At 54.9% G+C, this 27962-nt stretch overlaps 2 protein-coding genes across 2 annotated transcripts; both read left to right on the top strand.

Moving 5' to 3' along the window:
* Positions 1–2713: 2713 nt before the first annotated feature.
* Positions 2714–8897, top strand: CEACAM19 (CEA cell adhesion molecule 19). The gene is made up of 7 exons (XM_031961662.1): positions 2714–2830; positions 3038–3098; positions 4078–4243; positions 6050–6105; positions 6214–6308; positions 6581–6622; positions 7664–8897. Exons 1-7 carry the CDS (start codon positions 2714–2716, stop codon positions 7715–7717), a joined length of 591 nt encoding a protein of 196 aa, XP_031817522.1. The 3' UTR covers positions 7718–8897.
* Positions 8898–14788: 5891 nt separating this feature from the next.
* Positions 14789–21118, top strand: LOC116422893 (carcinoembryonic antigen-related cell adhesion molecule 16-like). Its single transcript, XM_031963240.1, has 4 exons — positions 14789–15368; positions 15733–16008; positions 16492–16770; positions 19909–21118. Exons 1-4 carry the CDS (start codon positions 14906–14908, stop codon positions 20322–20324), a joined length of 1434 nt encoding a protein of 477 aa, XP_031819100.1. The 5' UTR covers positions 14789–14905; the 3' UTR covers positions 20325–21118.
* Positions 21119–27962: the final 6844 nt, after the last annotated feature.

Here is a 27962-nt window from a genome sequence, read left to right as displayed (position 1 = left end):
GCCCCGCCCTGCTGGTTGGCGGGGAGGGAGGGCCCGGCGGCGGTCAAAGCCGGGCAGGCGCGGCCCCCGCCCCGCGCCCAGCCTCCATGCCTTCTCACCCGGCCCTGGCCCCGGCCGAGACCGCGGGGGAAGCCTGTCCGGAGGAGACCCCCCACCCCGGGAAGCAGCAGCCCCATGGCCCGGCTCCGCCCGGGCGGCCCCGCCTGGCAGGGCTTGGTGTTCACAGGTGAGGGGGCCCCGGGCTGCCGGGGAGGGCCAGATCCCCGGCTCTCCGCGGGAAGGAGTGGAGAGGGAATCCAGCCCGGCGCTCCCATTCTGCAGAGGGGCAAACCGAGACCCAGACAGGGAGAGGTTTGCCCAGTCATAGAGATGGGAGGGACTCGGTGATCCCTACTAAGTAAGGGAGCTCAGGAAGGCAGCCTGTGAGTGTGTAAGGGTGTGTGTGAGTGAGAGTGTGTGTGTGTGAGTGTGTGTGTGTGAGAGAGTGTGTGTGAGTGTGTGTGTGAATGAGAGTGTGTGAGTGTGCATGTGAGTGTGAGTGTGTGTGAGTGTGTGTGTGTGAGTGTGTATGTGTGGAGTGTGTGTCTGTAGTGTGTGGGTGAAGGTGTGTGTGAGTTTACATGTGAAGGTGTGAGTGTGTGAATTATGTAGTATAAATGAGTAGATTATGTGGTGTGTGTGTGTGAGAGAGTGTTGGAAGTGTGTGTGTGTGAGGGTGTGTGGTGGAGTGTGCATTGAGTGTGGTGTGTGAATAGGAGTGTTGTGTAAGTGAGGTGTGTGTTGAAGTGTGTGGTGAGGGTTGATTGAGGAAGAGTGTTGTGTGGAGAGGTGTTGAAGTATGTGGAGTGAGGAGTGTGTGTGTTGTGTGGTGTGTGTGTGGGGAGAGGTGTATGGTGTGTGAATGGGAGTTGTGAGTGTGTTTGAATGAGTGTGTGTATGTGGTATTTTGTGAGGTGTGTGTGGTGTAGTGTGTGAGAGAGTGTGTGTGTGTGAGTGTGTGTGTGTGACTGTGAGGGTATGAGTATAAGTGTGTGAGTGTGAGTGTGTGTGAGTATGTGTGTGTGCCCCTGTGTGGCAGGATCTGGGATCCACGTCCCCATCTCATATAAATAAAACAGCCGCCTGCCAGGGAAAACCAGAGAGCGTTTCCCCGGGGATCCAAGGGGAGGGGGAGGCCGGGGAGCCACAGCCAGCCGGAGATCGGGCCTCTCCCCTCACTAACTCAGAGCCTCAGTCTCCTAAGCTTGAGAACAAAAATAAAGTGCCCGAGGGAGCCGGGGAAGCTCCTGGCTGAGTAACCCTTTTGCTGCTCTCACTCCGTGAACGTTCTCGTCACCCCCACTCCGGGGCAGGCAATGCTGCATCGCTCCTCTTTGGGTCTTCGGTGCCTGACCCACGGCAAGAACCTGACGAGCACTGACAGGCCGCATTGGGTCCCAGTGAATGGCGAGCTCCCTTCGGTTACAACGTTCTGTGTTCTCTCATCTCCAGCATTCTCCATTCTAAGGGCCTCTCACTCTGACATCTTCTATCTAAAAACCCTCCCCGCTCTGCCATTCCTTGTCCCAAGGCCTTTCCAGCTGACATCCCTTGTTCCAGATTCACCCCATTGCTTTAACATCCCCTGTTCTAAGGCCCCTCCCAGCCCTGACATCCCCTGTTCTAAGCCCCCTCCCAGCCCTGACACTCCCTGTTTGGCCTCCAGCCCTGCATCCCTGTTCTAGCCTCCATCCTGCATCCCTGTTCCTAAGGCCCTCCAGCCCTGATCCCTGTTCTAAGCCCCCTCCAGCCCTGGACATCCTGTTCTGGGCCCTCCACCTCTGACCTCCCTGTTCAGGCCCTCCCAGCCTGAATCCCTGTTCGGTCCCTCCACCCTCTGAGCCTCCCCTGTTCTAAGAGCCCTCCACCTCTGACGATTCCCTGTTCTAGCCCCTCCACCTCTGTCCCCTGTTCTAACCCCTCCCACCTCACATCCCTGTTCTGGCCCTCCCTCCCTGACCTCCCTTTCCTGGCCCTCCCACCCTGACATCCCTGTTCTTCCCTCCGACGACTTCCCTGTTCTAAGCCCTCCGCCCTGACATCCCTTTCAGCCCCTCCCAGCCTACACTCCCTGTTCTAAGGCCTCTCCACCCTGACATCCTGTTCTGGTCCCTCCCCTCCTAACCTCCTTTCTAAGGCCCCTCCCCCTCCTGACATCCCCTGTTCTACCCCCTCACCCTACTCCCTTTTGCCCCTCCCATCCCTACCCCTGTTCTAGGCCCTCCAGCCCTGACCCCTTTACCCCTCCCAGCCCCACACTCCCTGTTCTACCTCCCACCTCGACATCCCTTTCTAAGATCCCTTCACTCCAAAGTCCAATCCTCTATAATTGAAGGTCGAAAACTTCTCCCAGCTAATTTAACGGATCCAGGGACTACCCGGCCTGGTCCTTACTCCCTACCCTCCCACCCCAGTTGTTTGTGGAACCTGTTCCATTCCGTCCAGGGCCCTCCCTTGGATCTCCCTCTGCCCCCCCCACCTCCCCTCGGCCCTGGCCTCCCCGGATCCCCTTATCTCCCCATAAAGATTCCCGGAGTGCCCCAGGAGGCAGGATGGCTCCCTGTCTTCCCACGGGGTCCCAGGGGAACCATCCAGGTTCCAACTTACCGGTGAGCAGACCAAAAAGCAGGCTCTCTCCTACATCCCGGGCCTCCCAGCAGAGGAGCAGGGCGCCATGGCGGAGGATCATCTTGGTTCAATGCTCCCTCCTCCTCCCCGTGCCCAAGACATGCCCACAAGTGGCATCACCATCAATCCGGACTGGACCGTGAGGCAACTGAGCTCGGGTCCGGTGAGTAGCCACCCGCCTTGGAAAGGGGCGGGAGGGCGTTCTCCCAGGGCGGAGGCGGGAGATGGGAACATCAGGCCACCCCTGGGCTGAGGAGGAAAGCGGGTCCTGCGCTGGAGCCTGGCGTAGAAGCCCCGGAGGACTCCCAGACTCAGGGAGGCTCCAGGTGAATTAAAGTAGGATGTCCTCCACTCATTCTCACCCTGATAGCTAAACCCAGCCCAGGGGGAAGTGACTTGCACCATCTCCTGTAACCGGGGTCCCTGCTCAGGTCTGGAGTCTGCCCTCTACCCAGGACACAGAATATGGAATCTCATCTGGGGGCGGGAGCTTAGACGGAGTGTCAGGGCTGGGGGGCTTGAGATGAATCTGGAAAGGCCTTAGGGCAGTCTTATTCTTTGGGACTTTGGGCAGGGAATGAAGAAGGAGGAGGGTGAAAAGGGCCTTTGTCGATGCCAGGGCTGGGAGGGCCAGAAACAGAGGCAGGGAGATCCCAAATCAGGAATCCAAAATCAACATCTTGCGAAGAGGCTAAGGCCCGGACTGAGACTCGGGAGATTTCCTGGACCCAAGCGTGGGGTTTCTTGGAAACTTTGTCCTCCCTAAGCTCGTTCAAGGCAGCTGTTCTCTTTTTCCGGAGAATGGGAGAGAACTGGTGAGAACAGAGAGGGTTTGTGTTGCCAGGGAAGGAACGGGAAGAAGTTCAGACGGAGAAGACAGTGTTGGTTGTAATCTGGTATCTAGCACTGATAGAGCGCCTACTATGTGCCAGGCCTGGAGTTCAGCACTTTGCATCTCATCGCCACAACCCTAAGAGGGAGGTGCTGATTTTATCCCCAGTTTGCAGATGAAGAAACTGAGGCAGGCAGAAGCTAAGGCACTGGCCCTGCACCACACATCTAATCCCAATCCCAGCATTCTCTCCTCCTAGCTGCCATTATTTTTGAAAGTAATTTGACAAATTCATTAAAAGAGAAATAACAGAAAATAAAACAATAACAAGTCATAGAAATATAAAATAAATAAATAAAAGATGATAAAAATGAAATATCAGGGGTGGGAGGGCCCTTTGGATTCACTGAGTCCAACCTTCTCTCAACAGTCAGGGAAACTGAGGCTGAAGGGAGAGGGCTTCCACTCGGGTGTCCGGCCCAGAACTGGGGAGTTCTGTCTGAGCAGACCAACAAGGGAGGCGGAGAATTCTGGGACGTCCCTCAGGCCAACGAGGGTGTCCCCTTGCTCTTTTTCAGAGAAATCCGCAAACACCACGAAGCTCCAGCATCCGGGGAAGGACGGCGCGAACTTGGGGCTCGCCGTCACCGTCGCCCTCAGCTGCCTGGGCCTGGGGGCCCTCCTTGTGGGCGGGGGCTTGGGCTACCTGCTGCTCACCGGGAGCTGGAGGAGAAAAGGTCCTGGGTAGGGTGACCCATTCGTACTTCCCGGTCCTCTTCCTAGGGCCCCCTCATTGTCAGCCTGGGTCCCTGCTGAGACCTCACCTTCTAGCAGGCTCTGCTAGAATACCATCAGGGCCAGGAGGCTCGCTACCTCCTGGGAAAGCCCATCCCATTGCTGACCGCCAGAACGTCCTTCCTTAAATCAAGATGAAATCTGCCACAGGGACTTGGCCCTTTCCCTTCTTCCCATCCCACTGATGCTGGGCCGTACTCCCGGCTGGGCCGTGATAGAGTTTATGAGTATCCCCCCCCCCCAAGATTTCCCTTCTGGGTTCTGCACTCCCAGGCCATCCAGCTACTCCATGGCGGGTGATCTCCAGCTTGAGAGGGTCCCTCCCAGGATGAGGTGCCAGGAGATGGACACCAGCTCCAGATGGCAAAAACTAGACTGAGGACGGCAGGGATCTCACCTCCCTCAGCAGGACCCAGGACGGCAGGGATCTCACCTCCCTCAGCCGGACCCGGCGGCAGGGATCTCACCTCCCTCAGCCGGACCCAGGACGGCAGGGATCTCACCTCCCTCAGCCGGACCCGAGGCGGCAGGGATCTCACCTCCCTCAGCCGGACCCAGGACGGCAGGGATCTCACCTCCCTCAGCCAGACCGAGGACGGCAGGGATCTCCTCCCTCAGCCGGACCCAGGACGGCAGGGATCTCACCTCCCTCAGCCAGACCGAGGACGGCAGGGATCTCACCTCCCTCAGCCGGACCCGGGACGGCAGGGATCTCACCTCCCTCAGCCAGACCGAGGACGGCAGGGATCTCACCTCCCTCAGCCGGACCCAGGACGGCAGGGATCTCACCTCCCTCAGCCGGACCCAGGACGGCAGGGATCTCACCTCCCTCAGCCGGACCCGGACGGGCAGGGACCTCACCTCCCTCAGCCAGATTAAGGACGGCAGGGATCTCACCTCCCCAGCCGGACCCAGGACGGCAGGGATCTCACCTCCCCCAGCCGGACCCAGGACGGCAGGGATCTCACCTCCCCCAGCCGGACCCAGGACGGCAGGGACCTCACCTCCCTCAGCCAGATTAAGGACGGCAGGGATCTCACCTCCCTCAGCCGGACCCAGGCGGCAGGATCTCACCTCCCTCAGCCGGACCCGGCGGCAGGGATCTCACCTCCCTCAGCCGGACCCAGGGACGGGGATCTCACCTCCCTCAGCGGACCGGGGCAGGGATCTCACCTCCCCAGCCAGACCGGGCGGCAGGGATCTCACCTCCTCGCCGGACCCGGGCGCAGGGATCCTCCCCCCAGCCAGACCGAGGCGGCAGGGATCTCACCTCCCCAGCCGGACCCAGGCGGCGGGGATCTCACCTCCCTCAGCGGACCCAGGGCGGCAGGGATCTCACCTCCCTCAGCGGACCGGGGCGGCGGGTCTCCTCCCTCAGCCGCCGGGGGCGGGGATCTCCCTCCCCAGCCCGGACCCAGGGGCGGGAAACCACCTCCCTCAGCCGGACCCAGGGCGGCGGGGATCTCCCCCTCCCAGCCCGGCCGGGGCGGCAGGGATCTCACCTCCCTCACCGACCGGGGCGGCAGGGATCTCCCCTCCCTAGCCGGGACCCGGGGCCAGGGATCTCCCCCTCAGCCAGATTAAGGGCGGGGATCTCACCTCCTCCCGGGACCCGGCCCTTCTTCCCGGTCCCAAAGGTGGTAGGAAAGTTGCCCCCCATGCCTCGCCCCTCCATGAGCCACTAGCCACCCTGGATGCGTCTCTTATCCCCCTGGTCCAGTCTAACACAACCAGAATCCTCTGCTGTTCTTCCAGGCCCATAACAGCAAAACAGGACCTGGGAAGACACATGTTCCATAAACACGAGGCGGGTAAGAGCCCCGAGGGCCCCAAGGGCAGGGGTCCCGGCGTCTTGTCTTCTGGGCCCGGGGCTCCCGAGCCTCCCGTCAGCCCGTGCCTCTCCCTGTTCCCCGCTGCAGACAACAACCAGTACGAGGTGAGCCTTTCTCCCAGCCCCCTGAGGAGTCCCACGAGGGGTGCAGAGAGCAGTGGCCCCGAGCCGAGCCCCGTGGAGGTGAGCCTCCCCCTCCAGCCCCTCCGGCCCTTCTCCCCACGCCCAGCCTGCCCTCAGCCCGGGAGGAGGGACATCACACAGGGAGCCATGTGCCGAGCCAATGAAGGGACCCCCGCTCCCCCTGGGGAGCAGATAGGTCAGGGAGGGGTGAGAGGTTAAAGGTTAAGGGGAAAGGATAAAGCCGAGGGTTCAAGGTTTTAGTTGGGGAGAACCAAAAGGGGGGGGGAGGGCGGAGAACGCTCTGTAGTTACCCGTGTTCTCTCCATGTCCAGCCCCAGACCAGGAACCAGGAAGCCCAAGAGCACCACTATGAGGTACTAGAGCATGGGGAGGGGCACGGGAGGGAGGAAGCTGTGCTGGGGAGGGAGGAGGAGAAGAGAGGAAAGAAACCGGGAGGGCTCTGGGAGCTTCGGGGCCTTTCTCCATTCCTTCTGTCTCTGGGCCCCCAGCTCCACTTTCGGCCAAATCTCTGCCTCCTTGTGGCTCCCACAGAATTACCGAATGCTGCAGCTGGAAGGGCCCAAACCACATAAAAAAGAGGGATCTTTAAAATACAGGACAGGAAGTGAAAGAGCTGGGAGGGGCCTTAGAACAAGGGATGTCAGGGCTGGGAGGGGCTTAGAACAGGGGGTGTCAGGGCTGGGAGGGGGCTTAGAACAGGGGAGGTCAGAGCTGGGGGGCCAGAACAGGGGTGTCAGGGCTGGGGAGGGGAGAAAGGGGAGGTCAGGCTGGGAGGGCCAAAGGGGGTGTCAGGGCTGGGAGGGGCCAGAAAGGGGATGGGGCTGGGAGGGGCCTTAGAACAGGGGATGCGGGTGGGAGGGGCTTGAACAGGGATGTCAGGGGGGAGGGGCCTTGAAAGGGGGATGCAGGGCTGGGAGGGCCTTAGAACAGGGGATGTCAGGGCTGGGAGGGGGCTTAGAACAGGGGATGTCAGGGCTGGGAGGGGCCTTAGAACAGGGGGTGTCAGGGCTGGGAGGGGCCTTAGAACAGCAATGTAAGAGGGGGATGGCATTTTTCTGAGCTTCTAGTCCTCCTGCCTCATCTTACAGCGTCAGAAGGTGCCCAGAGAGGGTGTGACAGAACTCTAAAAGCTCAGGGCTGGGCAACAGTCCCTTCCAGGAGCCAGATCCCCTCCAGCAGGGCTGACCTTTGTCTCCCACGGAGAGCTCCGATGAGGGGAGCGCGCCCCTTCCCCTTCAGGAATCCCCTTCAGGATGGCCCCATTAGCGCCTATGGCTCCTACTCTTGAGTCCTGATGAGTTCAAAGGCCACTAAGACCCCAATCCTTTTCCCACGGGCCCCCTCCCCGTCTCTAACCAGACTTCAGCCGAGCTCCCTCTTTTACCCTCCCCCAGGAGCTGCAGGACCCAGACCCCGCTCCCTACTGTCAACTCTCGCCGACAGTCTGAGCCGGGACCCCCGCAGGGGGGACTGAGCCCGGAGCCGCCTCTGCAGAAGAAGGTCTGGGCCCGGGGTCCGGCCTCTGGCACTGCTGGGGAGGAGCGAGCTTGGCCAGAGTTCCAGGAGGCCACGGCCAAGTGCCAGCCCCTCCCCGCCTGCTTGTGCCTCGGTCTCATTAAACAAGACTCTCCCGTCCCCTCGCTGGCCCCGGGGACCCTCCTGAGAGGGCGGGCGCCTTCTGGAACCGAGAGGAGGAGACCCCTGCCGGGAAGCTGGGAGCGGAACGTTCGGGCTCTCTGCCAAGACCCTGAGACTGGCAAGCCCTACCACAGGGCACCCGTGCCCTGTACCACCCACCTGAGCACACAGGAGGGCGCTCGTCTCCCCTCCTCACCTCCCGGCTGGGAAATCACCTCCTGACCCTAGTTCCCCCTCTAGTAAACAGGGGGTGGAACTAGATTGCAGGAGAGAAAGGAATGTGCACTTATTAAGTGCCTACTGTTTGCCAGCTGCTGTGGTAAGCACATCTATAAAGATCTCCTCTGATACGACCCAGAGAGGTAGGGGCTAGTATGATGCCCATTTTACAGCTGAGGAACCGGAGGCAAACTGGGGTTGGTGGGGGTTTTTAAGTGATTTGTCTGCCTCCGATTCTTACTTCTGCCATGGCTCTGGGCAGTTAGCTTCCCCAGGCCTCAGTTTTCACATCTGTAAAATGAGTTGAGGTCTGAAATCTATGACCCAGCAAGACCTCAATGGTCTGGAGGAGAGGGCAGGATCCTCCCCCAAGATCTGTCTGCCCCCAGCTCCAGGACAACTGTAACAGCCCCGCTCCTCCATGGGGGGTCATGACATCCAGCCCCCTGCCTCTGCCTCCCAGGTCACCAGATCTTGGGTGTCCGAGGGAGGGGCGGTTCCGGTCACCACGTTTGATTGCTCTTCTCTTGGCGCTGAAAGGACAAGGACCTGGCTCCGGGGGCCTTCTTGGGCACTGCCAGGCGGGGCGAAGCCGCCGGGCACCTGAGGTCCCTTTGGGCTCGGACAATAGGCCATTGTGGGCATCAAGTTTGGCTGGGGATGAAAGCGCCCGCCAGGGGGCAGCACAGCCACACACACCGACGGCTCCGAACAGCGGGACTCTGTTCCTTTGTTTCCAATTAAAATTCCACCTTCGGAGGGTCTGTGGGAGGGCTGTGCCCTGCCTTCCGTCTGTGGCAGGAGCGGCGGGCTCGGAACCCCTTGTGGGGCGTAGAGGAGGAGGGCTCCCAGCAGCCCCCAGAGTTCTCCCAACAGCCCCTAGAGCTCTCCCAGCAGCCCCCAAAGCTCTCCCAACAGCCCCTGAGGCTCTCCCAGCAGCCCCAGAGCTCTCCCACGCCCAGGCTCTCCCAACAGCCCCTAGAGCTCTCCCAGCAGCCCCTGAGAGCTCTCCCAACAGCCCCTAGAGCTCTCCCAGCAGCCCCTAGAGCTCTCCCAACAGCCCCCAGAGCTCTCCCAGCAGCCCCCAGAGCTCTCCCAGCAGCCCCTGAGAGCTCTCCCAACAGCCCCCAGAGCTCTCCCAACAACCCCCCTAACTCTCCCAACAACCCCTTAAGACTCTCCCAACCCCAAGCTCTGCCCCAACTCTCCAACACCTAGCTCTCCCAACACCCCTAACTCTCCCCCCAACTTCCAACCTCCCAAATCTCCCAACAACCCCAAATCTCCCAACAACCCCAAATCTCCCAGCCCCCAGCCCCAAACCCCCAAAAGCTCTCCCACCCAAACTCCCCAACAACCCTAAACTCTCCCACGCCCCAAACTCTCCCAACCCCCAAACTCTCCCAACACCCCAAACTCTCCCCAACCCCAACTCTCCCAACCCCTCAAACTCTCCCAACCCCCCTAAAACTCTCCCAACAACCCCTAAACTCTCCCAACCTAAACTCTCCCAACAACCCAAACTCCTCCCCAACCCCAAACTCCAACAACCCCAAAATCTCCCAAAGCCCCAAGTCTCCCACACCCCGAACCCACGTGACAAACAACATCCAAGAAGGCAGGAAGCAAAGTCCACCCGGGGTGGGGAAAGCTAACACCCGTCTCCAGTGGCTGAGAAGCCTGGGAAGGTCTGGCGCAGAAACCAAGAAAAATGGAGCATGGGGCGATGACTGTCATCTTCAGTCACGTCCGGCTCTCCGTGACCCAGTTAGTTTTTCTGGGCAGAGACGCTGGAGCATGGGCTGTTCGCTGCTTCAGCTCACTGGGCGGAGGGGAAACTGAGGGAGAGAAGCAGGTGACAGCTGGGGACTGTCCGAGGCTGGATTTGAACTTGGGAAGATGAGTCTTCCTGGCACCCCACGCACTGTGGCGCCCCTCACCCCCCACCATAGCTGTAGCTAATTTTTATTCAAGTCATTTGCCGAGTCTAAGTTTCCTCAGGATGGTGGGAGGGGTTAGGGTAACATTTGGTGCTCCTCCCTGTCTCCTGTTAAAAGTGGATGGTTTGGGGATAAAAACTACCTGGATCTCAGCAAAACTGATCCCCTACCATTCTCTTTTTTTTTCTGCGACAATTGGGTTTAAGTGACTTGCCCAGGGTCACACAGCTAGGACGTGTTAAGGCCATACCATCCTTGTAGAAAAAGATGGAGAGAAATGGGTTGGGTGATAATGCAGTCAAGGAAACCTAAAATTGTTTGGCTCCCCTGGAGCCAGAGCATTGGGTAATGGTTCAGTGCCCACCAGGCTGGAGGTCCGCGGGAGCACCCCCGGGATCTGGGCTCGCTCCAAACTAGTCCACTTCTCTATCGGTGACTTGGATAAAGGCGATTTTTGCAATTCACAACACACTGGAGAGTCGGGATCCAAAAAAGACCTTGTAGGCTGAAATTATTCCACAGGCACCGGTACAAAGTCCGAACAAACAGAAATCAACCCAATAAATATAATGTCACAGCTAGACTGAGGCTGTTCTGAAAAAGATCTGGGGGTTTCAGTGGCCCCCAGAGGAGTCAGAAGTCGGTCATAGGATGTAGCAGATGAGTGACGCTGGGTTGCGCTAAGAGGGCCCAAGCTCCCAGGACAGCCCCCCATCCTCTGCCCTCACCGGACCTCAGCTGGAGGATCGTGTTCACTTCTGGGCACCAACTTAAGAAGGATGTTGATAAGCTGCAGGCTGGAGAGCGCCCAAGGAGACAGGGAAGGATCGTGGGTCCGTGTCATCTGAGGTCTGGTGGAAGGAGCCTGGAGGAGAGAGAACATGATAGCTGGCGTCAAGCATTTGAAGGACTGTCATGTGCAGGACCAATTACACCTGTTTGGTTTGGCCCCAAGAGCCAGGAGCAGCAGGAGGGGCAAAGCTAGGGATGGGGAGATTGAAGCCGGAAGCTAAGGAGGGCCTCTGGGCAATCCAAGCTGTCCCAGAGCAGACGGGGCTACCTCCTAAGGCTGGGGTGGGGTGGGGGGGCAAGGGCTCCTTGGGGTCTTCAAGCAGAGGCTAGAAAGTCAGTGATAGAGCACGTGCCAGCCAGGAGTCCTGCTCCCAGCTTGGACTTCTCGGCACTCCCAATTCCTGGATTCTCTCAGATCTGTAATTCTCTGTTCTAAGGCTCCCTCCCAGCCCTGACATTCCCTGTTCTAAGGCCATTCCCAGCCCTGACATCCCCTTCCAGCCCTGACATTCCTTGTTCTAAGGCCCTCCCAGCCCTGACATCCCCTGTTCTAAGCCCCCTCCCAGCCCTGATATTTCCATGTTCTAAAGGCCCTCCCAGCCCTGACATCCCCTGTTCTAAGCCCCCTCCCAGCTCTTACATTTCCATGTTCTAAAGGCCCTCCCAGCCCTGACATCCCCTGTTCTAAGCCCCCTCCCAGCTCTTACATTTCCATGTTCTAAAGGCCCTCCCAGTCCTGACATCCTTTCCAGCTCTGACAGTCCCTGTTGCAAAGGCCCTCCCGGCTCTAACATGGAACTGGGATGTTTCTCAGGGAACATCCCTCAGTCAACGTCAAGAACTGTTTATTGGGTGCCCACTGCTAAGAGTTGGGGATGCAGAGAAGGGTCAGTGACAGTCCCTATCCTCAGGAGCTCTTAATCTCATGGGGGAGACATCGGGACAAGGAATCGACAGACAGACCGCAGAGGGAGCACCTTCCTTTTAAGGAGCACTGGGAAAACCTTCTTGAAGAAGGCGAGATGTTAACTGGGGCTTGAAGGAAGCCAGAGCTGAGGAGGGAGGGTGCACCGGGTCTAGGGCACAGCCAAGGAAAATGCCCCAGGTCTGGAGATAAAGGATGGGATCACTGTCTCCAAATGGAAGAGTAACTGGAGAAAGGGAAAGTTAAGGTAAAAGACAACTAGAAATGGGGGAAATGGGTGTGAGGAGCTGAGTCTGTTTTACAAATGGAGAAACTGAGGCGAGATAAAGTCCGTGGATCCCAAAAGGCTCCTTTCCATTCCCCTGCAGCCAGTGTTTTCCAAGCCTTCTGTAGGGAGGCAGCAATCAGATTCCTGAGATCCATCTTAGGGTCCCAGAATGAGAGCATTAGAACCATACAGGAGCTGACGGATCGTCCGGCCCAACCCCACCATTTTACATGGGGGAAACTGAGGCACAGAGAGGGCTTGAGGTCAGCAGCGAGGGAGAGGCAGGAGTGGCTGGCAGCCGGCTCCCCTGACTGCAGAGTTCCTGGCTCACAGTCCAGACTCATTCCATCGCTCCATACCTCCTGCCCTCTTCCAAGTTGATATAACAGCCTTTAATTTCTTGTCCCTCAGTGATCTCCAAGCACATAAAGGCATTGACTGAGCCGGTAATTCGGTAAGAGTTGTCCTGAAATCCTCCCCTTTCTGCCCCCCGCAACTGCCCCCTCCACTCTGGCCTCTGGACTGTTTGTCCTCCTGGTGCCCAAAGAACAATGAGAAAGGTACAGCCTCCCTCCCCGGAGGGACCGGGGCAGGTCACGGCCCCCTCCCTGCCCTGGCACACCCCAGTCGGGCGCCCCAAGCAAGACCCAGATTTCTGGTGACTCGATCCCTCCAAATTCAGGTGATCTCCCCAACGTTCCAAGTGGCCACTCCCTCCCAGATCCCGCCCCAGACCCAAGAGGAGTCAGGACCAGGAGGAGCGGTCACCTCGGGAACTTCAGAAGATCCCCGGGCACGGACAACAGACTTCCTGGCCTCCATTTGGGAGGGACCAATGGCACTGCCCCGGGGCAGCTGGGACCCCCACCACCGGGGCTCCGGGCCCTGGAAGGGGCTTCTCCTGACAGGTGAGAAAGAACGGCTATCCTCCTGGTGACTCCCCACACATACAAACACCCCCCCCCCAAAGGGCTCGGGGAGAGACTTAAACGTCCTCACCAGCAAACAGAGCATGCTGGACTCCAAGGGCTCGTTCCCCCCCAGCTCTGTCTCATGATGCCACAAGAAGGTGCCACACGGAGGAGGCTCCCATGGCCTCAGCGAAGGTGTGAGCCAAAAAGTGAAGCAAGTTGGGCAGGGACGTGGAGGACAGGGTCAGTTGTGCTTTAGAGGAGCCACTGGCACCCAGAGGAAGGGCCTTCTTTTCCAAAGCAAGGGAAATAGGGAGTGTCAGAGCTGGGCAGAACCTTAGAACAAGGAATGTCAGAGCTGGAGGGCCCTTAGAACAGGGAGCTGGAAGGGATTCTTAGAATAGGGACTATCAGAGCTGGGAGGGATGGTAGAACAGGGAATGTCAGAGCTGGAAAAAACCCTTAGAACAGAGAATGTTAGAGCTGGGAGGGACCCTTAAAACAGGGAATCTCAGACTGGGAGAGACCTTTAGAACAGAGAATGTCAGCTGGGGGACTCTTAGAATAGGGAACATCAGAGCTGGGAGGGCCTTTAGAACAGGGAATTTCAGAGCTAGGAGGGACCCTTAGAACAGGGAATGTCAGAGCTGAGAAGGACCTTAAAACAGGGAAGGTCAGAGCTGGAAGTCCCTTAGAACAGAGAATGTCAGAGCTAGGAGGGACCCTTAGAACAGAGGATGTGGGAGCTAGAAGGACCATTAGAACCTAGAATGTTAGGGCTGAAAGGGTGCTTAGAACAAGGAATGTCCAGAATAGGAGAGACCTTTAGAACAGAGAATGTCAGGGCTGGGAGGGATCTTAGATTATTGAATGTTAGAGCTGGGAAGGACCTTAGAACATAAACTAGGATATACAATGAACATAGAATGTGAAAGCCAGAAGGAACTCTAGAATAGAAAATAGCAGAACTTGAACATGAAAGGTAAGAACTCGCAAAGATCACAAGACAAAGAAATTCAGAGCTTAGAAACAGAACACAGAACCGAGAAGGAACTCAAGACACATAGAATGTCAAAACTAGGAGAGGTTTTAGAACAGAAAACATAGACTATAGAATAGCATGTAGAAATAAACATAGAATGTGAAAGACGGGAGGGATCTTAGAACATAGAATATAGGATAGGATAGAATGAACTTAGAATGTAAAAGCTGGGAGGGATCTCGAGATAGAATCTAGAATAGGATATTGAATGAACATAAAATGTGAAAGCCGGGAGGGACCTTAGATTATAGATATAAAGTAGGATAGGATGAACTTGGAATATAGAATATAGGTTAGGATAGAATGAACTTAGAATGTGAAAGATGGGAGGGATCTCAAAACATAGAATATAAAATAAGATATAGAATGAATATAGAATTTAAGGGGAATCTTAGAACACAGAATATAGAATGGGATAGAATGAACTTAGAATGTGAAAGCTGGGAGGAACCTTAGAACCTTTGTGACTTTGGGGAAATGTCCTAGCCTCTAGAGGTCTAAGTTTCTTCACTCAAAAGATGAGGATTGATTTCATTGACCCCAAATGTCTCTCCATTTCTATGTCAAAGATTGAAGGGACTTTTAGAATATGGAACTGGGTATGAGGATGCAGAACACCAGAGCACAAGGGGAATCTTGAAACATAAAATGTGATGTGTGAGAGGAGGGGAAGGGGCTGATCAGGACCTAGAATATCAGAACTGGGAGAAACCTTAGAGCAGGCAAGCTGCCTAGAACATGGGCTCTGTCAGAACCAGAAACTCAGGAATGTCGAACCCAGAAGGGACGTTAGAAGAGTCCGTCCCAGAAGGAGTCTCATGAAATGTCATAACTGGAAGGTCCTTAGAAATGTTAGAGCTGGAAGTCACTGGGAATGAAGAACACTGAGCTGGGATAGACCATGAAGAACACCGAGGGCATTCGACAGATAAGGCAACTGAAGCTCCAGTGCAGGATGTGTACTGGGCCTTACAGAACTTGTCTCCCCTGTCCCTTCCCAGCAGCCGTCCTCCTCAGCACCTGGATCCCACCAGTTCCGGCCCTGCTGAACATATTAGCCATCCCACAGGAACCAGCCGAGGGGGATAACGTCACCCTGCTGGTGCGGGGCCTCCCTGGGGAGCTTCTGGCTTACAACTGGTACCGAGGCACGAACCTCAACCAGGCCCACCTCATCCTGAGCTACATCATCATCACCGCCGATGAGACGCCCGGGCCTGCCTACACGGGCCGAGAAGCTGTGCGGCCCGATGGGAGCCTGACCATCCGGGACGTGCTCCCCGAGGACTCAGGCAGCTACATCCTGCAGACGCTCAACAAGCAGTTCCAGACGGACATTGCCTATGGGCACCTGCTGGTGTATGGTGAGCGAGTCCCCCCGCTGGCCCTCCGCCAGCCTCCTCCTCTCTCTTAATCTGTGCCCCCTCCCGCCTCGGGACCGCCTGGTCTGCCCCCTCGTGTTACAGGTGAGGAAACTGAGGTCCAGAGAGGTTGTGACTCACCGAAAACCATGTAGGTCCTAGTGGCTCGCTGGGGATTTGAACCCAGGGCCTTTGGCGCCGGCTCCAGTGCGTTCTCCACAACACCAGGTTTTGTTCAGCTTTGCAATATGCGAATTTCTCACGGTCTCCCACCCCGCCCCGGCTAGCCAGTCGCTGGGCCGGGGGATGGGGACCGGTCACCATCTAGGGGGTGTCCAGTCCCCTCCCCCTCTGCCTCTCCCCCCAGAGATCCTGGCCCCACCTCTCCTCCTGGCCAACGGCACCGAGCTGGTGGAGCGCCGAGACACCATCCACCTGCTGTGCAGTACCCCCAGCGCGGGGGACGTCCGCTGGTTCTTCAACGGGGAGCCGCTCCCCATTGGCAGCCGTCTGGGGCTCACCCCAGACAAGCGGATCCTGGTCCGACACAACGTCCGCAGGGAAGAGGCCGGAGCTTACCAGTGCGAGGTCTGGAACCCCATCAGCGTCAGCCGCAGCGACCCTGTCAACCTAACAGTGTACTGTGAGTCCTCCCCAAAACCCCCCACCCACCCTCTGCCCTTGCCACCCATGGCCTTGGGCCTCCCCTGCCAGGGAAGGAGGTAGAAAAGCAGCATTGTAGTTCAGGGAATGTCTAAGCTGGAGGGAACCTCATAGGACATTAGAACTGACAGGACTCTTAGAATAGGGAATGTCAGAGCTGGGAGGAGCCTTAGAACAGGAAAATGTCAGAACTGGAGGGGGGCTTTAAAATATAAAATGTTGGATCTAGGAAGGCCCTTAGAACAGGGAATGGCAGATCTATTTTAAAGACAGGAAAACAATAAGAAGGGGAAGACACTTGCGCAAGAGCACAAGGAGCAGTAGCTGATCCCAGATGTAAGCTGCAGACGTCCCCTTCTGCCCAGCTGCCAGCCCTGGGCTGGGGGGCCATGAAGCCCTAGGTTCCCCTCTCTCCCCAGCCCCATTGCTCCCCTCCGGGCCTCTCTCTATGCTTTCTCCCAAGATGGCCCAGACCGGGTAGCGATTGTCCAGGAATCTGCTTTCCAGACGGGCTGCACCGTGGAAGCCGAATTTGATGCATCTCTAACCCTTTGGTGTGTGACCAGGTCCTGCCCAGACCCGGAGTACACGTGGTCTTTCAATGGGCGGACCCTCGAGAACACCACCAGCTACCTCAACATCAGTGGGATGACTAAAGACAAGGAAGGGACCTATACCTGCATTGCCAAAAACCCCATGACTGAGCTCTCGGGCTCGGCATCGGTGTTGGTCAAGATGTCGGGTGAGTCTCCCCTTCGTCGCTCAGGCACAGGTTTGCCCCACTGGGTAAGTAAGAAGGCATCGGGCCATTGGGATCCCAGCTGAGTGGGGAGATCCCCGTCCTTTGAAAGGGTGACATAGCCATAGTCTTATCCCTCTAGGCTCGGCTTCCACCCGTGAGCCACCCAGGAGAAAACTGGCCAAGCAGCTGAGCCTCTGTTTTCCTCTTTCTGTGAGGGAATTAAACCCCATATGTGTTTGAATGGGCCCCTCCATTCCCTAGGTTACTTAGACTCACTATCTGTAGTACGAGGGTTTGGGACGAGATGACCTCCGAGGGACCTGGTGTCTGTGAACCAGCTGGCCGAGGAGCCATTTCAGGGCCCGCGGGTGGAGAGACTGGCGCGGGTCTGGCCCGGGCCGCGCAGCTGGGGACAAACCCCCTCAGTCAGTAATGCCCTATCAAGGAGATGATGGAGTGCCCGAGTGCCGGACTGCATGGAGCTCAGGAAAAGGGCCTGGCCCTGCCCTTTACGGGCTGCAGCCCAGGGCCCCTCTGAACCCCATCTGCTCCTCTGTAAAAGAGAAGGGATGAACCAACAGCCTCTAAGATTCCCTCTTAGTTGTGTTCTCAGATCTGGCATTCCGTGTTCTAAGGGCCCTTCCTCCTCTCCGTGCTCTCTGTTCTCAGCCTCCCTTTAGCTCTGGCACTCCCTGTGCGAGGCCCCTCCAGGCCTGGCATTCCGTGTTCTAAGGGCCCTTCCTCCTCTGGTGCTCTTTCTCTGGCAGCTCTGGCACTGCGCCTGAGGGTCCCTGGCAGAGCAGATCCTAAGGGCCCTTCCTCCTCTCCGTGCTCTCTGTTCTAAGCTTCCTTTAGCTCTCATATGCTGGGGCTGGGGGTCCCTTCCTCCCAATATTCTGTTTTTAAGATTTCTTCTACCTTTCATATCTTGTGTTCTAAGACAGGTCCTAGCTCTAGCATTCATGGCTAGAAGTCCCCATCTAGCTCTGGCACTCTGTGTTCTGGGGCCCCAGAAATCCCCTTGGTGAGATTGAAGGTTCCCCCCAGACCCATGACAGCTGTGCCTCCGTGGCTGCGGCCCGGATCCCTCTGGCCCTTTGGGCAGAGGCTTTCAGTGCCTATGTCCTACTGGGGGGTGGTAGTTCAGAGCCAACCGAAGGGGCGTGATTCCGAGACTGGCATATCGGGGGCGTGGTTCCGAGTCTGACTCACTGGGAGAGGGCGTGGTTCAGAGACTGGCAGGCAGAGGGGGCGTGGTTCAGAGACTCGCAGACTTAAAGGAAGTTGACTGACACACCGGGGGGCGTGGTTCAGAGACTCGCGGACCGGGAGGCGTGGTTCAGAGTCTGGCGGGGACGTTCTGAGAACTGGCGCGAAGGGGGGGGCGTGGTTCAGAGACTCGCGGGCCCCCTGGGGAGCGCGGCCGGCCCGCGGGGGCTGTGGTTTGGTACCTTTAGAGCTCATTCATTCACCATCAGTTCCTTCCCGAGAAACCATCTCTGGCGGAGGGCGGCGCGATCCGCTGGGCGGAACCTGGCAGGGCTGCCCCGCTGAATGGGGTGGGTCTTGTTCAAAGGGTGGACCCCGCCCCCCAGACGCGGGGCAGGGTTCCCAGAGGTAAGTGGTCCTGAAGAAGCCCCCTGGGAGCCCCCCAGCCTGGGAGCCGCGGCCGGGCACGGGATCGGCGGGGAAAGCACCGGATTTGGGTCAGAGGGCTTGGGTTCGAATCGTGGCTCTCACTACTTGAGGGACCCGAACAAGTCACTTCGTCTCAGCCTCAGTTTACTCCTCTGTAGAATGAGGGAGTTGCAGAAAATGATCTCTAAGGTCCCTTCTAACCTGCAGTCCTGCGGCCCAGGTTCGTTCCTGGCTAAGGCAGAACTTGGCAGAGATGGGCAAAAACCCGTCTAGTTGATTTCGGGGTCCATTGGAAAGCCATCGGGTTTGTGAGACTGGCTGCTGCCGCTGCCGCTGCCCGCTGTCCCCAAGTCTTTGTGCTGGGTCTGAGGGGGAAAGAGAGGAAAGAGGAAACTGCTCTTCTCTGAGGGAGAGACCCAGTCTCTCCATTTCCAAAAGACTCCATTCTGATAGGGGAGACACAGACTCTATCCTCAGGGGGCTCCCGGACTGAAGGGGGGACACGGCCCCCATCCTCAGGGAGCCCCCAGACTGATGGGGAAGACACAGCCCCTGTCCTCAGGGAGCCCTCAGATCAATGAGTGAAACAGAGCCCCCACCCGTAGGGAGCTCCCAGACTGATGGGGGGACACGGCTCCCATCCTCGGGGAGTTCCCACATTAAAGGGGGAATATGGATATTCTCAGGGACCCCTAGACCAATAGGGGAGACACAGCTCTCATTGTCAGGGAGCCCCAGACTCATGGGAGAGGCACAGTCCCCATCGTCAGGGATCCCCTGGACTCATGAGGGAGACACAGCTCCCATCTTTAAGGACCCCTCAGTCCAACAATGAGGCAAGGGTCCTACCCACAGGAAGCTCCCAGACTGAAGGACCTCCCACTGCAAGGGGATCAAGAAGCTCCCAGAATTGTGTGGTAGGCTTAATTTCTATCTCTAAACTCCTGCAGGAGACAGAGCTCCAATTTCAGGAAGCCCCTGATCTACCAATAAGATACATCCCCATCTTTGGGTAAACTCAGTCTCTGAGAGGGGATACACTATCCTCTCCTCAACCTGTTTCCTCTTTCCTCCATTTCTCCTTCCCATGCCCAGCACAGGGCTCAGCCTATGGGATGGGCACTCAGTCCAGGGCGTCAACAAATGGATAGGCTGGCCAAATGGCAGTAGAATGGTTGACATTCATTCATTCAGCAAGTCATTATTTCCTTCCTTCCTTTCTCCCTCTCTTCTCTCCTACCTTCCCTTCATCCCTTTCTTCCTGCCTCTCTTCCTTTTTTCCTTTTACTCTTTCCTTCTTTCTATTCTTTCCTCCTCCTTTTGTTCTTCTCTTTTTTTCCTTTCTTTCTCCCTTTCCCTTGTTTCTTTCCTTCCCTCCACAAACTTCTGCAAAGTTGTTCCAATATGCCCAGCCCCACATTGGGCACCATTGCAGGTGACGCCGGGACACAAGCCATATCTCCAGCCCTCAAGTAGCTTACAAGGTCCCTCTCTTTTCAGTTGCCACTTCAGCCATGACGATAGTTCCTGTTCCTGCCAAGCCCACCGAGGGAAGGGACGTCATCCTGTCCGTCCAAGGCTATCCCAAGGATCTTCTGGTTTATGCCTGGTATCGAGGGACAGCCTCGGAACCCAACCGCCTGCTCAGCCAGCTGCCCTCTGGAAACTGGATCGCAGGGCCAGCCCATACTGGGAGGGAGTTGGGTTTTGCCAACTGCTCGCTGCTCATCCAGAAGTTAAACCTAACAGACACCGGCCGCTACACCCTGAAGACCGTCACCCTGCAGGGCAAGACGGAGACACTGGATGTCCAGCTGCAAGTCTCAAGTAAGTTACTCCCCTCGTTCTTCCCAAGCACACCGGGGGTGCTGGTCTCTGTGTCCGTGTGTCCCATCTTTAACAGTCCTTTGGGCTGAGGATTGAGACCTCGTCACTCAGATCAGGAGCTCCTTTTCTTCACAATAGGGGCTCCCTGGGAGCACAATCATTTCTTTCCATATTAAAAGTTCCCTGAGGGTGGGACCGTGTCTCTCCCCCACCCCAGAATTACATCTGGTTTAAGGGAAGTATCTCATTCAGTCATTATTAAACTCCATCCGTGCCCAGAGATGGCTGCCATTTCTCCCCCATCGACCGGAGGATCCCAGTGCACAGGAACAATATTTGCTTCTCAAACTAGAACTCCTGGTAGGTTGGGAACTTTGTCATCTCCCATAAGAATGGAGCTCACTGACTGTGGGGACCGTGTCTCCCCCATCACACTGGAGGCTCCCAGGGGGGAGAATCCTATCAGCCCTAACCCAACAGGAGTTCCTTGAAGATTTGTAGCGTGTCTCCCCCATCTGGATAGGAGCTGCCCAGGGGAGGAGAACTGTCTCCCTCCCCATCTGGCTCTGGGCTCCTAAAGATGAGGGCTGTGTCTCCCCTATCAGTCTTGGAGCTCTCTGGGGAATGGGGACCATGCTTCCTCCATCAGTCCGGAAGCACTCAGAAGGTAGGGGACCGTGTCTCCCCTGCCACGCTGGGATGTCCTCCCCATCCCATGGAAAGCTCCCAAAGACTGAAGATCATATCTCCTCTCTCCAACTGAGAGCCCCGCCAAAGACCCAGAGCTGTGTCTCCCCCATCAGACTCACCAAAGAATAACTGGGCACCCCTGAGATCAGGGACCCTGTCACTCCCATCCTTCAGGGAGCTCCCTAAAAATGGGAACCGTGTCTCCTCGAAAGAGCTCCCTGAAGTTGGGAACTGGGTCTCTCCCACTCAGACCAAGGGATCGCCAAGACTGGAAGCCATGGCTTCTCTCATTGGATAGGGGGAGTAGGGAGGGGGAAAGGATAAGTCAGAGTCAATGGAATCCCTACTTATACTTTATCCCTCCAGAATCCTAATCCAGAACCCAGCATAAACATGTGGCTACCTTGTCTCTGGGGAGACAAAACCGGTTATGTTCCCCAAGGCTTGGGGACACATTCTTGGGCCATCTCTTTTTCAGAGCCCATCTCCCTTCCTCTGTTCTAGTAACACATCTCATTACCGTCATCTTCATCATCAGGATGTCTACTTCAGCACACTGTCTCTATCGCCTTCATTTTTCTAGAAATTTTACATTTCTAATGGACTTCCTTATCAATGCTACTCCTTGACCCTGTATGATTAGCCCCATCTTACAGTTGAGCAAACTAAGGCTAAGTGACTGCTGCAAGGTCATAAAACAAACATCACGCTCTTGTCTCACATGTTCAAACCCAGAGCTCTTGCCACCCCCTCACACTGTCCATCTTGATAATGATGGTAAAGCCAATCATAGAAACAACAATCATAATCTAAAAAGATAACAAGAGGGAAGATACTAGTCTTAATAAATGTCAGATGCAGCGTGATATAGCAGAAAGCGAGAACTTCCTACACGGGTGAAATTGCAAATCTAGTCAGAGGGGAGAGAGAAAAACAGAGAAAGAGAAAGAGACAGATGGACAGAGAGAGACAGAGACAGAGACAGAGAAAGAGAGAAAGAGACAGAGACAGAGAGAGAGACAGAGACAGAGAGAGAGAGAGACAGAAACAGAGAGAGAGACAGACAGAGACAGAGAGACAGAGACAGAGAGAGAGAGAGGAAAGAAAGAAAGACAAGAAGAAGGGAGTAAAGGAGGAAGGAAGAGAGAGAAAAAGAAAGAGGAGGGAGGGAAGGAAGAAGGGAGGAAGTATGGAAGAAAGAAAGAAAAATAGAGAAAGGAAGGAAGAAAGACAGGAAGAGGAAGGAAGGAAGGAAGGAAGGAAGGAAGGAAGGAAGGAAGGAAGGAAGGTCAGTGGAATGCATCAAATAATCCAGTGAAATCATGGATCCATTGAAATATCTAGGTACCAAACTACTATTATTGCTGTTGAGTTGTAATTAATAATAATCCTTGGTTATATTATTAAAGCCAAAAACAGCTCCGAGTTTTCCAGAGCTATTAAGGTTTAGCAAAGCACCCCCTTGCTGTCCCCCCAGCAGGTAGACGTGCGTTTCCACACCAGGTGTTGCAGTGGGAAAGCCCTCTGGACATAGAGTGAGGAAGTTGAAGGGTCCACTCCTGCCTCAGACACTAAACTGGCTGTATCAGTGACCCTAAGCAAATCACCCGGCCTCTCTGTGACTCTGATGAGCTGTAAAATGAGGAGGCTGGACTCAGTGGTCTCTAGAACCCTCCAGAAAGCAGAAGAGACAGCATTTGAACCCAGGTCCCAGATTCAGAGAAGCCCCTGCAAGTCAAGGTTCCCATGGAGGAGACTCCTGCCATCCCAACCACCCAGGAGTTCCTTGAGCATGGATCCCATTTCTCCTTCATCCTGTTAGTGCAGAACTGCCTCCCCACATCTGGCTTAAGGGTTCCCTGAAAATGACTCCTCTAGTCTAGATCCCTCATTTTCTAAGTAGAGACAGAGAAAAACTGTTAGGATTTGAACCCAGCCCCTCCGGTTCCAAGCTCAGAGTTCTGGACATCCCCATTGCCTATAAGACTCCCAGGCCTGAAACAGGTGGGGAGGAGCATTGGGTGAAGGGGAGGGCTGGGCATGGGGGGGAGTTCAAGGCTGGATGAGTAGCTCTCTCTGTGTGTCTCTGATCACCCTTTTTCCTCCCCCTACACCCCCACCCACTCCCACCTCATTCCACCCAAGAATAAGTCGCCCAGTGGAGACGGAGGAGGCAGAAAAAGAAAGACGGCGTCAGCCAGCACCTCCATCCTCGGCAGCAGCATCCCCAGCCTCCCTCTGGCCCTCAGTCCAGGAAAGGGCAGGGTATGCCAGGCCCTCAGTGGGGCTTCTGGTCCTTGGAATCCCCCTGCTCTCCTGGTGCTTACAATCTAGTTTTAGAGCTAACTCTGGCCAGGAGGATTAGGAGTCGTAAAATACAGTTATCAGTTACCTGCATCTTGGATCATCAATGGTTTTTCTTCTGCGTCGAAGTCACAAAATGGTAGAGGTGACTGGTCATCCAATGGTATAGACAATAAGCAACCAAGGTCTCATCTTCCTTCCCACTGTCCCTTGCACCTTGGATCATCAATGGTTTTTTTTTCCTACGTCAAAGTTACAAAATGGTAGAAGTAACTGGTCATCCAATGGTATAGACAATAAGCAACCAAGGTCTCATCTTCCCTCCCATTGTCCCTTGCACCTTGGATTGTCAATGGTTTTTCTTCTATGTCAAAGTTACAAAGTGGTAGAGGTGAATGGTCATCCAATGGTATAGACCAGGGATCCTCAAACTTTTTAAACAGGAGGCCAGTTCACTGTCCCTCAGACTGTTGGAGGGCCGGACTATAGTAAAAACAAACACTTTGTTTTGTGGGCCTTTAAATAAAGAAACTTCACAGCCCAGGGGGAGGGGGATAATCGTCCTCAGCTGCCGCATCTGACCCTCGGGCCATAGTTTGAGGACCCCCGGTATAAACAATAAGTAACCAAGGTCTCATCTTCCCTCCCATTGTCCCTGCACCTTGGATCATCAATGATTTTTTCTCTATGTCAAAGTTACAAAATGGTAGAGGTGACTGGTCATCCAAAGGTATAGACAATAGGCAGCCAAGACCTGATCTTCCCTGCCGTTCTCTCCCTGAGCTCAACAAGAAGCCTTTTAAGGCAAAACATTTTGCTTCCCCTAGCCCCCAGCCCAAGGGAAAATGTGAATCAGTTTGCTGGGGATCAGTGATCCCTCACATTTGCAGAGAACTCAACAGTTTAGCCAAACTCTTTCTAACCATTCACAAAGCTTCTGATCGGACTTTATAGTTTGTAAAACTCTCAAGCAATCATTAAGCTTTGACATTTCCCAACATGGAGTCAGTCATCTTCCCGTGCCTTACTGTGGAAAGAGTAGGTGAGCCGGTATTACCGAGAATGGAAAGTGTCCAAGGATGAGCTCAGAGATGACCTGAATGTCTGGTTTTTGTGGACCCACCTAAAGCGCAGAAGAACTTCCTCAGTTGGCTTCAGACAACTTTTCCCAACTCGCTGAGGGGTTGCAATCTGCCTCAGAGGAGGGAATTCTCACATCAGCCAGATTAGCAGATCCTAGAAGTATTCAAAGTGTTTGCACTTTTACATGGCTTTTAAGACAGCCGTACAAAGCTGCACTTACACACACACACACAGTCTTTTTGGGGGGATGGGGGATCGGTTCTATGCTTTCATCTCTGTGGGATGAGCCTCCCGAGTGGAGTTTTCTCAGCACCTGCCAGTTAGCCTTGGTGCATTCCCTGGGGGTTCTGGGATGAGAAGATCCCCAGTCAGACATGTCCACGATCCAAAGTTTCGGGAGGTGACAGCGCATTTTGAAGCTTCCCAAAATCCTTGAAGACTTAAAATTCTCTCTGCCAGGTGTGTTCCAAACGACTCATCCAAGGGCCCATTTCACAGGTCCTGAATCATCAGAATCAGAAAAAACCTGACATTTCATCTGATCCAATCTCTCATCTTACTGATAGGGAACCGGAGGCTCCATCCATCCTGAGAGAGGGAAAGGTCACAAAGGAAGGGGGAGGGGTAGAGAGCAGACTCTAGAACCCAGGTCCCTGCCTCCAAACTGAGGCTCCTTTTATCCCCACCCCTCTGATAAAGGGAGTGACTTTCCCCCTTCCTCTTCCTTTCCCGTCCAAAGAGCCTCCTGGGAAATATTGGCTCATCGTATGCAGGAAGCCCCCACAGAGGGATCCGGAGCTATAGCCAAAGGGTTTTCAGCCAGGTGTTGGCAGGTCTCCTGCCATTTTCACTTGTTCCAGGTACACAGACAAGAGGAGTGGCTGGGAATCGAGGGCAGAGAGCTGGGGGGGAGGGGAGCAGATCAGTTTTCTAGGTCAAGCCAGATTCCTTGTCGCCGGAGCTGGGGAGCTCAAGTGTCTCCGGCCCTGGGAAGTCGGGCAAGCTCTGGGGCCTGGCAGAGGCTCAGCCGCACAGAATGTCCAAGCTAGGAGGGCGGGGGAAGGCCTCGGGAGGATCCCGGGCGCTCAAATCCCATGGGGGAACTTAACCTAATGGAAATGGGGTGAGGAGCGAAGTTCTGAAGGTGAAGGTGCAAGGGGGGGCAAACGGAGAGAAAGGAAGGGCCATTGTCCAGAGACGAATATGACTGTACCCCAGTCACACATCGCCCAGCTTTGACTTTTAAAAGACGTGTACAAAAAGAAGGAAAGGAGAGCAGGGGATGGGGGTGAATATGAACTCATGGTGAAGTCCTGTAAGAGCGGAACCAGTAGCACTGGAGCTCAGGACAAGCTGGGTTTGGCCAGGAAAAGAAAAAACAAGTTATCTACCCTGGGAAATAGAAGAATCAAGGAAGGAGCAGGGGAGACAGGATGAAGATAAAGGGTTCAGGACTAGGATAGAGCTGTATACATAAACAGAAAATGGGGCAGCTAGGGGGCCAGTGGGTAGAGCACTGGCCCTGAAGTCAGGAGGACCTGAGTTGTCAGACACTTAAAACTTCCTGGCTGTGTGACCCTGGGCAAGTCACTTAACCCCAATTGCCTCAGCAAAAAAAAAATAATAATAATCAGAAAATGGGATTGCATGTAGATAATCACCTAAAGAGAGGTTTTTTCCCCTTGGAAAAGACTTCTAGCCCCCTGATTCTTCCCATCTGCACACCCAGTCTTGCTGGAAGAGGAGAGGCTTCTCCGAGCCTAAGTACCCCCACCCCCACTCCCTGCGAGTCAGCCTTGCAGCTGGGGACAGCCCCAGCACTGCCACGGGGCACAGGGAATTAGGACATGAGTAACAGGAGCCAGGGTGTCTCCTTGGAGGTGTCGCTAAAGTTGTCTTCATCTGCAGCTGACTTGTTCCTTTGCTTTCTACTACCTCCAGAGGAGCAGGCTGGCACATAATAAATCAGTCAGCTGACTAAGCCGCAAGAAGCCCAGTGTATATTTAGTCATCAGGAGTCACTACCCTCTGGACAGCCTCTCCCAGCATCCTCTGTGTCCCAGAGGCCAACCCGATAGCCCGTCTCTCTCCCTTTCCCCACAGTGTTCTGGCTGTACTAAAAGAGATGGAGTCCACCTGAGGAAAAGAAAGGGCTCAAAGAAGAGAAATCCTAGCAGAGGAGCGACTGAAATGGTCATGGGGAGGAGGAGTGATGGGGACAAAGGAGAATTACTCCACCTTTATTTTGCTTGTTTTCTCTGCCAAAGTGAAGATCTTTGGCCTGGGAAAAGTAGAGCAAAAATTGCTAATAGGAAGTTGATCTTCAAGGATAAGTGGGATTGTGGTGAGAAAGTAGCTACCCACTCTAGATTACTTCAAATCACCAGGCTCAGATTAACTACATCCAAAGGTACCAAAGAAAGGGGCAAATGAGAGTGTGGAACCAGCAGCAGTGAGCTTTGAAAGACTCAGGGAAATGGGAGAGCTCTTGAAGGATTAAAGGAAGGTAAATGTAATTGGATTTACAAAAGGAGAAGAAAAAGGAGTTTACAGAACAGTGGGATCATGGTAAGAAAATACCTACTTGCTCTATATTAGTTCAGATCACCAGGCTCAGATTAATTACATCCAAAGGTACCAAAGAAATGGGCAAATGAGAGTGTGGAACCAGCATCCATGACCTTTGAAAGACTAAGGGAAATGGGAGAGCTCTTGAAGGATTAGAGGAAGGTAAATGTAGTTGGATTTACAAAAGGAGAAGAAAAGGGAGTTGACAGAACAATGAACCAGATTTCAATTTCTGGGAATATAGTGAAGTCAACAAGCATCTGTTGGCCGTCTCCTATGTGCCAGGCACTGTGCTAAATCCTAGTGATACAAAGAAAGGCAAATTCATTCTCTTCCCTCAAGAAATTCACCATCTGATGGGGGACGCAACATGCACACAACTCTGGCCAAACAAGTTGGATACGGGATAAATTGGAAATAATCAGCAGAGGTTGGGTGCTAATATTAAGGAAGGCTTCCTGTAAAAGAAGGATCTGGGGCAGGATTTAAGGAAGTCGGTGCAAGAGAGGGTCAATGGAGCCATGGAAGCATCTGCTTTTTCGTAGAACTGTGAAGATGTATTAAAAAGTCAAAGCACATCAGGTCCTTCTGCGTGCAATCTCTGCAAAATCCACCAGATGGCAAGCCACCTCCATCTTAGCCAAAGTTGGTCATCAAAGGCACAGCTGATGAGACCTGCTTTTTCCCTCCCGATACCCAACAGCCAGATTCGTTCCAGTCTGCTCTTGGGTATGACTATTTTCCCAAAATGCATTTGACTTCTGTTCATCTGTAGCCTATCGAGATTGTAATTTCTCTCCCCGACATTTCCGGAACCAAAAGGATTCCAGGTTCACCTGTGGCTAAGTGAACCTATTAACTAATCTTGTATTAATACTTCCAGAGGCAGCATCCCCCTTCCTCCTCACCTGGCCTGAAATCCCTAGCTCCCCAACACTCATTCTTCAGCCCACATATTTCTTGGAGATGCCCAAATACCTCCTGAGGGAACCGCTTCCCAGGACTTCCAAGGTGCCGAAGAGGAAGAAAGAAATGGCTATCATACCACTCGGAGCCATGAGCTTGGCAATCTGCCGTGAGCC

The sequence above is a fragment of the Sarcophilus harrisii genome, chromosome 3, assembly GCF_902635505.1.
Source record: "Sarcophilus harrisii chromosome 3, mSarHar1.11, whole genome shotgun sequence".
In the NCBI taxonomy this organism is placed as follows: domain Eukaryota; kingdom Metazoa; phylum Chordata; class Mammalia; order Dasyuromorphia; family Dasyuridae; genus Sarcophilus; species Sarcophilus harrisii.
The sequence above is the reverse complement of the archived record's forward strand: the minus strand, read 5'-3'. Positions and strand labels throughout refer to the sequence as shown.